This window comes from Rhea pennata, chromosome 1 (genome assembly GCF_028389875.1).
Source record: "Rhea pennata isolate bPtePen1 chromosome 1, bPtePen1.pri, whole genome shotgun sequence".
In the NCBI taxonomy this organism is placed as follows: Eukaryota; Metazoa; Chordata; class Aves; order Rheiformes; family Rheidae; genus Rhea; species Rhea pennata.
Window position 1 is genome coordinate 216,274,309 of NC_084663.1, and position 15,922 is coordinate 216,290,230.

The window sequence follows — 15,922 nt, forward strand, 5'->3', positions numbered from 1 at the left end:
AGTTACTGGAAAGGGAACCTGCACTAGATGCCTGGATTTGAGAGGCCAAAAGTTCACTGAAACGAAACTAATGGGCTGGTCCTGGTGGGTGCTGGGCAACTGTTTCTTTGTCCAAAGCACTTACATTATCACATCTTCCCCCCATACAACTCTATTTTTAAACACTTTTCTCCAAAGAAAAACAAAGTGTTTGGATCATTCTGCACTGTGGGCTCAGTCTTCTGTGAATTCTAATTTAATCTCAAAAGCATCCAGGTATAGGAGTGTTCATACTGTTTCCAAAGAGGACTGAGATCTTTGGGCCTGATCTGCAGAGGGATTTTGATTTATTGGGGGCTAGGCACTGGCATCCTTCTGAGGGTCTGGATATGGGAATAAAATTTCAAAGGTATTCAGACACCTGATAAGATTTTCACACTCAAAATCAGTGGTATAGACTGCTGCATCCTGGAAAATCTTGCAGGGTAACTATGTGCTACATATTTCAGTGGGTAAAGCTTTAGTGGGACATTCAGCAGCCCTGTGAGGCCTCTAGGTCACTGCTGTTTCTGAAAACTTCACCTTATGTGAACTCTGGTTCCCTGGAAGGTCCCTTAAAATGTGTATGTGTGTATGTGTGTGTGTGTGAACTCCTTTAACTTACTCATGCCTTTAAATCAACTGTAAATAAACTCCATGGAAAGTCCCTTGTCTCACATGTCCTGTGTGCACATGGTAGAGGGCAGTAGCAATAGCAGGGGTGAACAGAGATCTGGGACCCCATGGAGAGGCAAAATCCCCTCTGAGAAATCATCACCCAGGTCAGTCAGGGACCATTTCCCTAGAGAGACAGGACCAGCAGTAGTTATGGGTAGCCTTTTTGCACGTGGGCTGGTGCCTGGATTGAGACGAAGACATGCAGAGGCTCCCAACAGCTGCTTGTGGCAGCTCTGGGATTTCCAGCTCTGGTGTCAAGGCCCAAGAAACCACAGAGGTGGGTCTCAAGCTGAGCTCAGAAGACACACCCTGGAGCAGATAAATACCACCAAGCCTCTGATCTGCCAGATAGCAACTTTATGGCCCCCACTGTGCAGAGCCAAGATGACACACAGATCAGGGGATGCATCAGCTGGGGAGCATAGCTCGGTCCCCTCAGCAGCTCCAGTGTGACGCTGCACTGCTGGATGAGTTTGGCAGGTAGGGACGAGCATTTCGTACCAGGCAGCTGGCACTGATTCTTAGGAAGATTTTGACTCTAGGGAATGTGTAACATGCCCAGAGGGCCATGGGCACTCCACCAGAAAAGGTGGCTACCAGCAGTGCAGTCAGTCTGTCCTGGTCGGTGCTGCATTTCCGGAGTGCTCGCTCCCCGAAGCGTGACACAGAGCCCTTCTCCCACCATGTCCCTTCCAACTCAGTGCAGCCCAAAGCCTCCTCAGCTGTTTTCTTTTACCTGCTGCTCCATCCCTTCTACATCATTGGTGCAAGCAGCAGTGGGAGAAGGGGAGGCCAGGGAAAAGAGAAAATAAACATTTTCGTGCAAAAACATGAATACTTGAAAAGAAATCTGCTTTTTTTTAATAACCCATTGAGTACTCTTCCCTCATATCTCCACGCGCCTCGTTTCCCAGGCAAGTGGTTTTCACCAGTTGTCGGCAGGCAGAGCCTCATGTGCTGGAGCAGCAGGTTGGTGCCAGCCCTGGTTTTCTGGGGTCTGTGCCTGGCACCTCATGGCAGTGGCAGGAGAGAGGCCTGCAGCAGCGCAGGGATGGACATTTGTGGGACTCCACCTTTGCTGCTCCTGCTGAGCCCATCTGCCCACCAGCCCAAGGGGTCAGACCCAAACCCACAGTGCTGCCAGGGATGTGAATGCAATGCATTGCCACGGAGAACCCTCGGGGAGAGGAAGTATTGACATTTCAAAGACATGTAGAGAGGGAGCAGCTGACAGAGGCACGTGACAGAGGCACTCAGCAGATACAGCAGCTGGTACAGCAATTTTTGGGCTCCGCTTTGAGATCTTCTAGGAACTTCTGCGATCATTGAAGGATCTCTGGGAACCCTTCCAGGAACATGAGGGTACTTGCTGCTGCCAGGAAATGATAGTTACAGAAAGCTAGGGCTCCTGGCAGGCTCTAGCAGGCTCTAGCAAGTTCTGTCAGCTGTTCTTGATCAAAGGGACCTTGAAGCTTTTGTTCCAGCTGATCTCTGGGTGGGTCAAGCACCATTTTAGCTGTTGCTCATGAGGGTCTACATAAGAGCTGAGCCAAATGTACAGCAAAAAGAGGTAGTGGTTTATGCAGGAAGGGGCAGCACAGGCTTTCTCTGCAGCGGTGATGGTATGTTGCATAGCAACATGTCCCCAGTACCTGCTGGCGCAACTTTCCCTGAAATATGAGAGGCCTTTACCGAAATGGAGCTTCAGAAGAAGGATAAAGATTTTGGGCAGGGTGACCTGCTGGAGCAGTGAGAAATGGTCATCTACCTGCAGGTGCTGTATGGATTTGGGAGATCTGTGTTGCTAAGTAAAAGAGTTGTTGGAAGAAGCTAGCAGGTTGCACAGCATCAGAGATAATGAGAAGGAGATTGACTGGATCTTTTCTGAGGCCCTGCAGCTTCAAGAGCCTGAACCCCTCGGTGTACTGAAGGAGGACATAGAACTACTGGAGAGAGTCCAGTATAAGGCTAGGAACACCGTGCAAAGGAAGTTGAAATGTACTGAACTATTTTTGTTCCCTTGCACCTCAGGCCTTCTGTAGGTGACCTGTGCAAGGGCAAAGCAGCAGTATGAAACGTGGCACGGTGAAGGAAAACGAGTAAGAAGTAAGGCACAGCAGACAGAAACCCTAATGCCCTGAGCCCAGCCGCCTGCTCGCCTGCTGCCTCAGCAACAGGACTGGGAGGGAAACGTGTGGCGAAATCTTGGGGAGATGAGACTGGAGAGGGTGGGCAGAGAGGTGTTGGACTGAACTGGACCTTGGGGAAGGGGACGAAGGTGTTTCCCTTAGTGTTTGTTTGTCTTTTTCTCCTTCTCCCTCAGCACTTGAATCAATAATCACAAGTTTATGTTAATTGGCAATACATTTAGTTAAGTGAAATTCCCCAGGTCAGGAGTGTTTTGTCCATGACAGAAGCTCTTCCCTTCCTCGGTCTCCTTCTTTGTCCACCCTGCTTCTATGTGCTGCTCCTGGCCACCTTCCACATGGACCTGCTCTGCATTCAGCATTGCACTTCCACCAGCAGTTCCTCTCTATGTTCATGTTTCTCCACATATGGTTCAGTGCTGGGTTTGGGCATCCAGCCCGTTTTTAACCTGCTTCTGTTGCGATACAAGGGGCTGCGTGGAAATGCGGTATCTGTGACTCTTGTAGCAGCAGAGAACAGCAATGTTGGGGTGGTGGGATCCATCTGTGTGTTGTGCCCTCCCTGTTCTCACAAATGGTACATGGGGTCATGTCTCAAGGTCCCAGCAGCCAAGCAGCAGCTTCTCTCTTCCTCCAAACTCTGACCTGGTCAACAAGCTGGCTGCACTGGGGACATCTTACTGCAAGCAGCAAGAGGCCAGAGCCTGTCCCTGCAGCCAGGGTGTGCGTGGCGGGGGGCACACAGCATTCATGTTTGAAGGGACGTCTTCAGAACACCCTTCCAGCTACAGTCTCTCACCAGGATGTCCCCAGCGTTTTGCACACTCAGCCAACTGTGGGCCTGCCAGGCAGCGTAGTGCTCCAGAGCTGATCCCATCATATACTCCTGTGGACAGGTTCCCATTCATTGCAAGCTAAGGTACGTGATTTGTCTGTCTGAAATGTGGTTTCATTTCCTTCGTGAGGCCTCTTGCCCTGTTCACAGTACAATCAAGAAGGAGAAGACTTGGTGTGGTGGGGAAGCTCACTGTGGACAATGCAGAGAAGAAACAGCGCAGCATGTTGTGCTCTGCACACCACTTCACAGTTTCTGCAGCCTCTCCCATGCTCGTGGTCTCTGCCCCTCAGTTGCAGTGCTGTGAGCGGGCAGCACTTAGCGAGGCAGAAGGTGGCCCATGCAGGCAGCATGAGAGCTCTTGCAGAGCTGGAGCAGAACTTGTGGGGAGTACTGGGCACCGGGGATGGTTGGCTGGCTCTCGCCATGGTGGGTGGAGATGGTGGCAGTAATGGATTGCTTGGGTTTTGTAAAAGGAGAGAGGGAAAGTCACCTAAGAGTCTGCCTTAGGGATCAGCCATTCATTGGCCCAGGCAAACAGCCTGGAGGGAATGCAAATCACTGTCCTTCCTCCATTTGCTCTTGCAAGGTCCTGTTAGCATTTCTCCCAAAGGCAAGAGTTAACGTTGGTCTTCTGGAGCTGAACACGGGAGGGTGAGAACTGCACAGAGATTCCCTGCTGGTTTGTGAAATCTTCCCCCTGGAGGCAACGGAGCTATAAACTCTGCAGCTGCAGCTCGGCCATTGGAGTCTGCTCAGCAGGCCGGAGGGACTGAGGTCCTTTGCACAAGAACCTTTGCTGAAGATGAGCTGTCACATACTCACAGCTCGTTCAGAAATCTGGTGAGTCCTCTCCGGGAATCTGTTCCCACATGCACTGTTATGCTCCTATGCGTATGTTTGGGGCAGGGAACGGAGTGAACGAGAGCAGAGGAGAGGGGGAGTTTGAAGCAAGCCCTGATGTAGGTCCAGATCTGGAGTGGGAGGGGACAAAACCCAACTCGAGCTCTTCTGATTTATGGTTCTATTGTTAGTGCAATCTGGGAACTGCAGGCTGACGCGAAGGGGTCTGCACTCAGAGAGCTCAAGAAGGGACCCAGTTTTCACTAGGCTCCTGTTAATTCCCCTTCTTGCACCAGAAGCTTATAAGCTCAAGGCAGGATGAAAGTACCAACCTTTTGCCTTGCGTGTGGGTTGCTGGCTGGGGGTAGGGGCTCACAGGCGGGTTCTCTTTCTAGCTAGGCTAGAAAAAAGCTTGTGCTGGGTCAAACCAGAAAGCTGCCTTGCCTGGGAACTGGTCTCCAGCTGTGGCTGCACCTCCGTATGCAGCTGGCAGACTTCCCCCAGGTGTGCTGCAGGGATCCTGGAAGACCAGTGTCAGAGACCTCTCGGGATGAGGCTGTCCGGGCTGCGTGGGCCTTGCACTGCTTGGGCCCCACCTGCTGCACCTTTCACCATTTGCTCCAGGAAACGAGAGACGTCTTCACTCGATGCTCTTCTCCTGCCCTGGGCGAGACCTGCAGGAAGGTGCCTGTCTCCACAGAGCTCCTTGTCAGGCTGCTGCTGCATGGTCCCTCCTGTCCCCTGCAAGGTAATCATACTTCATATTTTATATCAGAACACTTTGTCTTTGAAGATCTCCACAGACTGACCTTGTCATGATTGCCTTACAGGCAGAGTAACAAATCAACTCCACACGGGATAAGGGATTTGCAGTGAAAGTGGCACAAAGTGTGCATGTTTTGCAAAGCCTGATGGTTCTTTCTGTTATGTTTTACTGGAAGGAAAGGCTCTAAGGTGAAGCTTTCCAAGGATGCTTCTCCATGTCAACTTCTCTGCTTCCAACACCACCAGCCCACCTGTGTTTCTCCTGACTGGCATCCCGGGGCTGGAAGCTCTGCACCGCTGGATTGCCATCCCGTTCAGCACGGTGTTTGCCACAGCCCTTCTTGGGAACTGCACCCTCTTGTATGTGATAAAGACAGAGCCATCGCTCCACAAGCCCATGTTTTATTTCCTTTCCATGCTGGCTCTCACCGACTTGGTGCTCTCCCTCACCACCATGCCCAAAATGCTGGGCATCTTCTGGTTCAGTGCCCAGGAGATCACCTTCAAGGCCTGCCTTGTGCAGATGTTTTTCCTTCACTCTTTCTCCATCGTGGAGTCGGCAGTGCTGCTGGCCATGGCTTTTGACAGGTATGTTGCCGTGTGCAACCCCCTGCGATACAGCTCCATCCTCACCAACTCCCTGATAGCCAAGATTGGGCTCTTGGCCCTGGCCAGGGCATCTGGGCTCGTGTTGCCCCTGCCCTTCCTCCTCCGCCGCCTGCCGTATTGCCGCTCCCACGTCATCTCCCAGTGCTACTGTGAACATATGGCGGTGGTGAAGCTGGCCTGTGCTGACACCACATTCAACAATATCTACGGCCTCTTTGTGGCTTTCTTCATCGTGGCGTTGGATCTGCTCTCCGTCGGATACTCCTACCTCCGGATCCTGAGAACTGTGTTGAGCCTGGCATCCAAGGAGGAGAGACTGAAGGCACTTGGCACCTGCCTCTCCCACATCTGCGCCATCCTGGTCTTCTACATTCCCGTGGTTCTCTCGTCGGTAATCCACAGGTTTGGTCACCACGTTGCCCCTCATGTGCACATCTTGATGGCCAATTTGTACCTTCTCTTCCCTCCCATGATGAATCCTATAGTGTATGGCGTCAAAACCAAAGAGATCCGTGACCGGGTGCTTGCTGCCTTTTCTTGCAAGAGGCTCTAAGTTCCAGCTGTCATCTGCTGCCGGTCCAACTTCAGCTGCAGCTTCTTCTCAACTAGACCTGCAGAATGATGTAGGGCTGTCATGAAGCATCTCCAGACACTTCCCACCTGAACAGGTCCCATCATCCCTGCTACACTATGGACATTCTGTCTCTATTTGCAATTGCAATGTCCCTGCCGTGCCATGAGTTACTTGCTCCGCTCTGGGTTTCGCGGAGCAGGTCATGGGGCACATCTTTGGAGGATGCAGCACAGGGACCAGACGACGCAACTGTGTGATCAGCATAACCGGACTTGGGTCCAGCCCTCGGCTCTACCTCAACTGTTTTCTCAGTGACAGCTCTGTCAGCAAGCCTCTGGCTGTGCATCCTGGAGCATAGAAGAAGACAGAGAAGGAGGAAGGGCTGAAGTCAGAGCAGTTGGGAAAGGGCATGGCACATGGGATGGTGCATAGTCATGCTAGTCTCTCCAACTTCCTCCACTGCAACAAAATATTGTTGTATTTTTACAAACCAGGAAATGAGAGCAGTTTAAAGCCATGTAGATGAACACCTAAATATTTAATGAGTCTTTAACAGGAGTTATGGGAAAAGTCTTCCTGGGGGCTTGAGATAGAGACTACCTGAAATCTAAATTCCCAAAGGGAGGCGTAGTCATCAGAATTATCACATCCGAGTATCTCTCTCTTTCTGAATAAAATTTCATTGAGATTTGTGGTTTGTTTTTTATTAAAGCACTTCATGCTCTTCACAGAGAGGGTAAAATTTAGCCGTTTGCCCTTTCTGTTGAGCTGTATGTTCTAAGTAGGATCATAGGCAAGATACTGCTGTGATTTAAAAGCCTTTTTCTAACAGTGATGTGGATTAGATTTTCAAGTGAATATGGGAAACTGAATTTGCCTGCACCCAGTGGGTAATCCAATAATACCAGTAGCAGCTTGACACCTAACTCATGCTGGAGTGCTGCTTTTGGCTGCACTCTCCTGCCAATAGAAACCACATTTTCAAGGCACAGCAGATGAAATCTTGTAATTGGCACCATAAATTTTATCCTAAAACCATTACTACCTGTTTAATTTTTCTGATTTCTCTTCCTACTTGCCTGTCTCAGGATCACTTCAGCTTTAGGGTGGCTGAAGAGTTCTGGTGCTGTATCTGCATGAATCACCCTTGAAAGACATCTTCCTTCCTGAGTGTGGATAGAGTGCTGGCTGGGCTACCATATGAGATATCAAAACTCACTGTAAGTGAGATAAAATTCTCCAGAAAATGAGCTTGAAGACACAGAACACCCAATACTTTACTGTTTCTTTTTTCCAGTTCAAAATCTTGTCTCTTGACAGACAGCACGGTTTCCCAACAAATGCTTACCTTAAGATATCAATAGAATCAATGCACCTGTAACTCATTTAGGGACCTACTGAATAGCCATCTTGTTTCATAGCCACCAATAGCTCCACTCATAGTGAGCTTTTCTAATCCTTTTTTTTTTTTTCTATTTATGCTCCTGGCGTTTGCAGCATTCACAGAATCACACAGAATCAGTAAAGGCTGGAAGGGACCTCTGGAGATCATCTAGTCCAACCTCCCCACTCAGCAGGGTCACCTAGAGCATGTTAGACAGGGTTGCATCCAGGCGGGCCTTGAATCTCTCCAGAGAAGGAGACTCCACAACCTCTCTGGGCAGCCTGTTCCAGTGCTCTGTCATTCTCACAGGGAAGAGGTTCATGGAATCATAGAAACAGGAAGGTTGGAAGGGACCTCTGGAGATCATCTAGTCCAACCCCCCTGCTCAGCATCAGCAGGGTCACCTAGAGCATGTTAGACAGGGGTCTTCCCCTCTAACATGAGGGAACATGAATTCCCCCTCACGTTCAGGCAGAACTTCCTGTGGTTCAGTTTGTGTCCATTGCCTCCTGTCCTGTCACATGAGACAACTGAAAAGAGTTTTTCCCCCGGCCCCTTGACACCCTCCCTTCAGATACTTCTTAATATTGGTAAGAATTTACCCCACTCAGTCATCTCTTCCCCAGGCTGAAGAGGCCCAGCTCTCACAGCCGTTCCTCATAGGGCAGATGCTCCAGCCCTCTGATCATCCTTGTAGCCCTATGCTGGACTCTCCAGCAGCTCCATGTCTCTCTCGGACTGGGGAGCCCAGAACTGGACGCAGTACTCGAGATGAGGCCTCAGCAGGGCTGAGGAGAGGGGCAGGATCACCTCCCTTGACCTGCTCGCAACACTCTGCCTAATGCACCCCAGGAGACCATTGGCCTTCTTGGCCACAAGGGCACATTGCTGGCTCATGGTCACCTTGTCATCCACCAGCACTCCCAGGTCCTTCTCTGCAGAGCTGCTCTCCACAAGGTCAGCCCCCAGCTTGTCCTGCTGCCTAGGGTTATTTTTCCCTAGGTGCAGGACTCTGCACTTGCCCTTGTTGAACCTCAGGAGGTTCCTCTCCACCCAGTTCTCCAGCCTCTCCAGGTCTCTCTGAATGGCAGCACAGTCCTCTGGTGTGTCAGCCACTCCTCCCAGCTTGGGATCATCAGCAAACTTGCTGAGGAGGCACTCTATCCCCTCATCCCCTCAAAAGTTGAACAGGATGGGACCCAGTCCTGATCCCTGGGGGACGCCACTAGCCACAGGGCTCCAACTAGACTCCACACCACTGATGACGACCCTCTGAGCTCTGCCTTTCAGCCAGTTCTCAATCCACCTCACTCTCCACTCGTCTAACCCACACTTCCTGAGCTTATCCAGGAGGATGTTATGGGAGACAGTGTCAAAATCCTTGCTGAAGTCAAGGTACACAACGTCCACTGCTCTGCCCTCATCTACGCAGCCAAACATTCCATCAGAGAAGGCTATCAGATTGCTTCAGTAGGAATTCACCTTGTTAAATCCAGGTTGACTACTCTTGATCACTTTCTTTTCCTCCGTATGTCTGGAGACGACATCCAGAATGAGCTGTTCCATCACCTTTCCAGGGATGGAGGTGAGGCTGACTGACCTATAGTTGCCTGGGTCCTCCTTCTTGCCCTTCTTGAAGACTGGAGTGACATTGGCTTTCTTCCAGTCCTCAGGCACCTCTCCAGTTCTCCAGGACCTTTCAAAGGTGATGGAGAGCAGCCTGGCAACAACATCCGCCAGCTCCCTCAGTCCCCGTGGGTGCATCCCATCCGGGCCCGTGGATTTGTGAATGTCAAGCTTGTCCGGAAAAATCTCTAATCCTATCCTCCTCAACCAAAGGAAAATCTTCCTTTCTCCAGACTATCTCCTTTGCCTCCAGGCTCTGGGATTCTTGAGGGCTGCCCTTAGCAGTGAAGACTGAAGCAAAGAAGGCATTCAGTAATTCTGTCTCCTCTGTAGCCTTTGCCACCAGGGCCCCCGCCCCACCCAGCAGTGGGCCCACATTTTCCCAATCTTTCTCTTGCTACTCATTCAATTGCCATTCAATGGCAACGTGTTCCACAGTTTCCTGTGCATTTGTTTCTTACAGTTTCTCTCCTGAGCTGTTCCTTTTCCAAGACAATGAATTCTCATCTATTTATTCTCTCTATATGGATACTGTTCCATGACTTGGATGATTTTCTGTCTTTCAGTCACCACACTGGAGAAGGTGCTGTTGTGGGGCTTGGAAGTCAGGATATGGAGTTGGGGCCTCAATGCTGGGAACTGGAGGAGGGTCACAGATGTGGGGGACAGGCTCTGCTCCAGCATGCAGAGGCCCTCCCCTGCCTTGGAGGCACATTAGCTTTTGAACACTTACAGGGTTAAAATGCGGAAGTGTTTGGTGGCAGACACTTTCTGCCACTGCTTGGAGACCCCAGGAGAGTGTTGCCAAGATCCCATATAAGCACGGAGGTGGAGTGAGTGTGGGAGGCACCTGTGTGCTGGGCATGGAAACCCAGCAGGCAGAGGCGCTCAGGTCTGAGCTCTCCTCATGCACGGCAGTGGTGAGTGGGCATGTCAGCTGAGGGGTTGAGAGGGCCGGACCATCATCTCATGCCTGCTGGTTTCCATGGAGGCAAGATGCCAGGGTGTCTCGTGGCTCTGGAGAGCTGTGTCACTGCCGACCCAGGGAGCCAGACCCGACATCCTGGGCTGAGCCAGCCAGAGGCAGCTCCTGTTTGGCTCATTTGGCAGTAGCTCTGGGCTGCTTGGGTCAAACCTGGTTTGGTTCTACTTTAGGATGAAACTCAAGTTTGCTCCATCTCAAATGTCTCTCCCCCTCCAAGGACTGAGATTCCCCTCTCCCTTTCTGTCAACCCTTCCAGCAAGGCACCCAGCAAGGTGTTTGCAGGTTTCCCATCTGCCCTCAGGAGCCAGCGCTTCCCAGGACACAGGGAACGGCTTCCCAGGTAGGTCTCATCAATCTTGTTCCTGGACGGGCATCTCTGCCTTGGGCTGCCGGAAAGCCTCTTCCTCGCCGCGATGCTCTGCAGGACTGTTCTCTCCTCCCCCTCTTCCTGCGCTGCCAGTCTGTTGGATGGTCTCAGCTGGGAGCACATCCTCATATTAAACAGCACCTCAGTTTCCCATGGCAGTGTCTGGATGAGTCTACTGCCTTGGCTGGTTTGCCTCCAGGTTTGATTGTCAAATTGAGAAGCATGGGAAGAGTCCTGCCACACACCTGCACTCTGAAACCTCCCTCCCTCCCATCTTACATTCCCTGCCTTTCTGCCTCTCTTCTTTGCTCCTTCAAACAGGCGACTTGGCAGAGGAAGGTCTCCCAGGATGACAGTTTCTGAGGAGTGTGTGTGCGTGTGCATGTGTGTAATCAAGGGGAGAAAACGGTGCTGGTAAAAGCTGAAGGCAAGCAGATGAAGGCAAGAGGGAGAGGAGATGAGCTTCATGCTTTTGTCTGCTCAGTGACTCCCGTAGAATGTGTCCACGGGATGGTCATGGAGGGGCTTTGAGTTACAGTCAGAAGGTCAGACCATTGACTTGCTTGTCTAGGCTAGAGCTGGGGTTAGTTTAGGGATGAGGTGCTGGTATGGATTTGGTGCAAACTCCCAGTACTTATCCCTGCTACTGCCATTTCCAGAAATGATCTTTGAATAGTGGTTATTCCATCCAGATCTGGTCTGTGCTGTCACATACACGTCCTCAGGGGAGTCTCTTGGAACCCGGTCACCAAGGTACCCGGGACAGGGCAGGCAAAGCAGCAGGCTGCAGTCCCTCAAAGGCAACCCGATGCTCTCCAGAGGTCCCTTTGAACCTCTATCATTCTGTGATCCTGTGCATGTTATGAAGTCCCCCATCTGCCTTTCTAGTTCTTCATTTCGGACTCCCTAAGTCTCTCTTCCTTTAGACCAAGTTTTCCTGAGACATCGCTGACATCCACAGCTGGCCACCAGCCAGGCACACAGCATGGGAAGTGTCCTAGCCTGCCCTCCTCGTCTCTGGGGACTGACACTACAAGTGTGCTCGTGGCCTTTGCTGAAGTCCGAGTGCCAGTTTTGGGGCTGGGCACTGGGCACAGGCAAAATCCATTGCCTGCTGGTGCAGCCAAGCCCGACTCTTGCTAAAGCCGAGATGGGACCTTTGAAGTGGAGTCGCAGCAAGGTTGTGAGCCAGCAGTGAAGATGAAAATGCAGACTTTGCAAGGCCTGGCATGTGTGAGGATGTTCTCCATGCTAGCAACGAATACCCATATGTCCACCTCTCTACAGCTCCTTTGCCATTCCAGGAGGGCTTTTTGCTTGTGTGCAGGCAGGGTCGTCACCATCCCTGCTGCTTTCAAATGACAACACTGCTTCTCCCCCTAGGGCACAGAGCTGACAGCATCAGCATTGTAGCATGATGATTTCCAATCTCACCGTGTACAGCCCAGACGTATTCCTCCTGACGGGCATCCCTGGGCTAGAAAATGTCCAGTCGTGGCTCGCCATTCCTCTGTGCACCTTGTACGTGGCTGCAGTTCTGGGCAACTGTACCATCCTCTTCATCGTCCACACAGAGCCGAGCCTCCACCAGCCCATGTACTATTTCCTGAGCATGTTGGCCCTCTCCGACCTGGGCCTCTCGGTGTCCACCATGCCCACGATGCTGAGCCTCTTCCTCCTCAACTCCCGGGAGGTGAACGTCAACTCCTGCATCGCCCAGCTGTACTTCGTCCACACGTTCTCCCTCATGGAGTCGGCCATGCTGCTGGCCATGGCCTTTGATCGCTTTGTGGCCATCCAGCAGCCCCTCAGGTACACTTCCATCCTGACGGACTCGACTGTCCTCAGGACTGGGCTGGCATTTGCTGTAAGGAGCGCTTTTATGGTAATGCCTACCCCCATTCTCCTCCGCCGGCTGCAGTTCTGCCTTCCCAACATCCTCTCCCACTCCTTCTGCCTGCACCAGGATGTCATGAAGCTGTCCTGCTCTGACAGAAGGATCAACAGCATCCTTGGGCTCTTTGTCGTTGTCTCCACCATGGGCCTGGACTCTGTGCTCATTGTCCTCTCCTACATCCTCATCGTCAGCACGGTGCTGGGCATTGCATCCCGAGACGAACGCCTCAAGGTCCTCAACACTTGTGTCTCCCACATCTGTGCTGTCCTGATCTTCTATATCCCCATGATCGGCATTTCCATGATCCACCGGTTTGGGAAACACGCCTCTCCCCTGGTGCATGTCCTCATGGCTGATGTCTATGTGCTGGTGCCCCCAGTGATGAACCCCATTGTGTACAGTGTGAAAACTAAGCAGATTCGGCGGCAGATACTCCTGAGATTTCCCAGGCAAAGACTGCTGGAAGAACACTAAGCTTTTGTTAGACACCCGTTATTCAAATAGCTTTACTGTAGGAAGATACTTTTGCCCCAACTCTTTCTTTTTATTTTCTTGCTCAGATTCACTGCCCCTCTGTTAAAGAGATCGTGCGAACACAGCCTACGTACTTCCAGACCACCTTTTCACTGGCTTGGCCTGGAGGAGGACATCTCTTCTTTTGCACTGGGGGCAATGGCTCTCCTTGCTTGGGCTGGCCTCTAGTGCACAAGCAGCACACTACTTGCTGTGTGGTTGCACTCTGCAAACTCACAGGTGCCACGTCATGGCCACAGGCAAGGCTGGGGAAGAGCAGGCTCGTGCTCTCCTGAGACCCCACTTAAAAACAAAAGAGGGGTTATAGCAATGCTTGTCAGTAAGGTGTAAGAGCTCCCCAGGAGGTTTTTTTCTGGGTGGTAGCTACTAAATATTAATACGTATGTAACATAGAATAGGGGAAAACTGAGAAATGTCCAAGTTTTAGCACTTCATTTAAAGTACACGTATTTAAATCCACTCAGGTCACTGTTGCAAGATACTAATGAAGCACCGTGCTTAGAAAGCAGGAAGTTTGCTCTAAGAAGAATGTGCATGTCTGTATGAAATTTGAGGGTGAAAAGTAAGAGCCACCATCTCCTTGTGCTTCAAACTGTGCAGCTGTGAAGGGGAAGGAGGCAGCTGAGGCTTCAAAGCAGTGACTGTTGCTTAGGCAAACTGGAGTTTGGGAGGTAATCCTCCTTCTCTGCTGGGAGGTGATCCTGCCCCTCTACTCAGCCCTGGTGAGGCTGTGCCTGGAGCACTGGGTCCAGTGCTTGGCTCCTCAATGCAGGAGAGTCATGTAGCTACTGGAGTGAGTCCAGCAAAGGGCTACAAAAACAATTAAGGGAATGGAGCATTTCTCCTACGAAGAGAGGCTGTGAGAGCTGAGACCGTTCACCTGGAGAAGAGAAGACTGAGGGGGATCTTGTCAATGTGTGCAATTATCTGAAGGGAAGGTGTCGAGCGGATGGGGCCAGACTCTTCTCAGTGGTGCCCAGCAACAGGACGAGGGGCAACAGGCACAAACTGAAACACAGGAAGTTCCACCTGAACATGAGGAAAAACTTCTTTCCTGTGAGAGAGTGACAGAGCACTGGAACAGGTTGCCCAGGGAGGTTGTGGAGTCTCCATCCTTGGAGATATTCAAAAGCTGTCTGGACATGGTGCTGGGCAGCCTGCTCTAGGTAGCCCTGCTTGAGCAGGGGTGGGGGGGGGGTTGGACTAGATGGTCCCCAGAGGTCCCTGCCAACCTCAACCATTCTGTGATTCTGAGTTGCAGAATTGCCTTAAATGCAAAAAGGCTGGAAACATGACCTATGGGACTGTTGAAAGTGTAAAGCAGTGGCTGCTCAGCGCACTGAGAGAACAGCAGTGGAAACAGCAATGTGGGTTTCAGAGGAAATTCCAGCCTGGCCATGTGTGAAAATTATTGTCCTTACTGAGACCGCTCCTTGTTGACGATAGCAGTTACCTGCTGCCAAGGTAGATAGAATCATAGAATTGGTAAGGTTGGAAGGGACCTCTGGAGATCAACTAGTCCAAACCTCAAGATATGCAGATCCCTGCAACCCGCTTGAGCAATTCCTGTGTTTGACTAAATTCTTCCTTCTGCTTTTCTGCTCTGTGTCTTTGCCCCACAATGATGAGGCGGTGATTCATCCAGACCTCCCCTCAGAAACTTTCTTTAGACTGAAGATCACAAATCTACTCCCATGCACACGTTTTTGTGTGCAGATAGCACATGCAGGCTGTGCTCTCACTCACACCTCCGAGCTATCTGAAGATGTTATTGCCCCATCATCCCCTTCACGCAGTGTATCGGCTCCCAGCTTCACCCTCCTCTGTGAGATCCCACCACTAGGCAGCCCTCATCCAGACACCCCTCCGGTGCTCTCCGTGGTCTCCTGGTGCCTCCCTCACCTCGGAGCACTTGTCTGCCGGTCCACCCTGCCCACCATGCACAGAGCGTCCTCCACATTTGCCCCACTTGTGTCCTGCCAAGCTGGGTTTACAACTCAGGCTGAGGAAAGATCTCCACAGATTTGCTCTCTGCTTTACCAATGCATGTTGGAGCAGGACCACAACAGGGGGCTAAAGCCGTTGTAGGTTCATTTTAAAAATAAAAGTCCACTTTCTGGCATTTGTGATTTTGCCTCTTCTGCTTTTGCAGCAGTCTTTTAAGTATTCGGTTCAAAACTTGCAGGTACTTTCCCTCCTCAGACACTGGCCCCATCGTGCTCATCCTGCAAGTGGTTAAAACTGACCTGTACTGCAGGAGGTCACGGTTTCCCACAAAGCTACCAAAGGCCATCAACGTGAGAAGGACGGACATACCCACCAGACAGGCTGGTGGTCAGAGCGCATGCCTGGAAAGCCAGTGAGTGGACCTCTGAGGCTGGAGAAGCCCCAAAGGGACTTCAGCTCCCCAGGAGAGTACGTTGCGGGAAGTGCAAAGGTAGGTGCCTCCTGGGCTTGTGCTGGGACCTGTCAACACTGCAGTCTTCCCGTAAAACCTCCAGGTCACCTCACATCAAGCATATCCCAGCACCAGAGGGGATGGTGCATGCCGATCACCATCCTTCCTTCTTTTAAGGTCTTCCTCTTATGTTTATAGCTTGTTTCTTGTACTCTGAATCGCCACCCAGTTATGAGCTCTGACACACATTTGTCCGTGCCTA

General features: G+C 51.4%; 2 protein-coding genes across 2 annotated transcripts; both read left to right on the forward strand.

Annotated features, from left to right (window-relative positions):
• The first annotated feature begins 5,491 nt into the window (after positions 1–5,491).
• Positions 5,492–6,448, forward strand: LOC134135738 (olfactory receptor 52K1-like). The gene has a single exon (XM_062567524.1). It carries the CDS (start codon positions 5,492–5,494, stop codon positions 6,446–6,448), a length of 957 nt encoding a protein of 318 aa, XP_062423508.1.
• Positions 6,449–12,245: 5,797 nt separating this feature from the next.
• Positions 12,246–15,625, forward strand: LOC134147062 (olfactory receptor 51A7-like). The gene is made up of 4 exons (XM_062587843.1): positions 12,246–13,162; positions 14,162–14,177; positions 14,979–15,151; positions 15,448–15,625. Exons 1-4 carry the CDS (start codon positions 12,246–12,248, stop codon positions 15,623–15,625), a joined length of 1,284 nt encoding a protein of 427 aa, XP_062443827.1.
• The last annotated feature ends 297 nt before the right edge of the window (positions 15,626–15,922 follow it).

Bases quoted from the DNA above. Each gene is read 5' to 3' on its own strand.
- LOC134135738 (XM_062567524.1), top strand. From the start codon at position 5,492: ATGCTTCTCCATGTCAACTTCTCTGCTTCCAACACCACCAGCCCACCT.
- LOC134147062 (XM_062587843.1), top strand. From the start codon at position 12,246: ATGATGATTTCCAATCTCACCGTGTACAGCCCAGACGTATTCCTCCTG. The intron at 15,152-15,447 runs GTGCCTCCCTCA...CAAAACTTGCAG, and splicing joins GTGCTCTCCGTGGTCTCCTG to GTACTTTCCCTCCTCAGACA.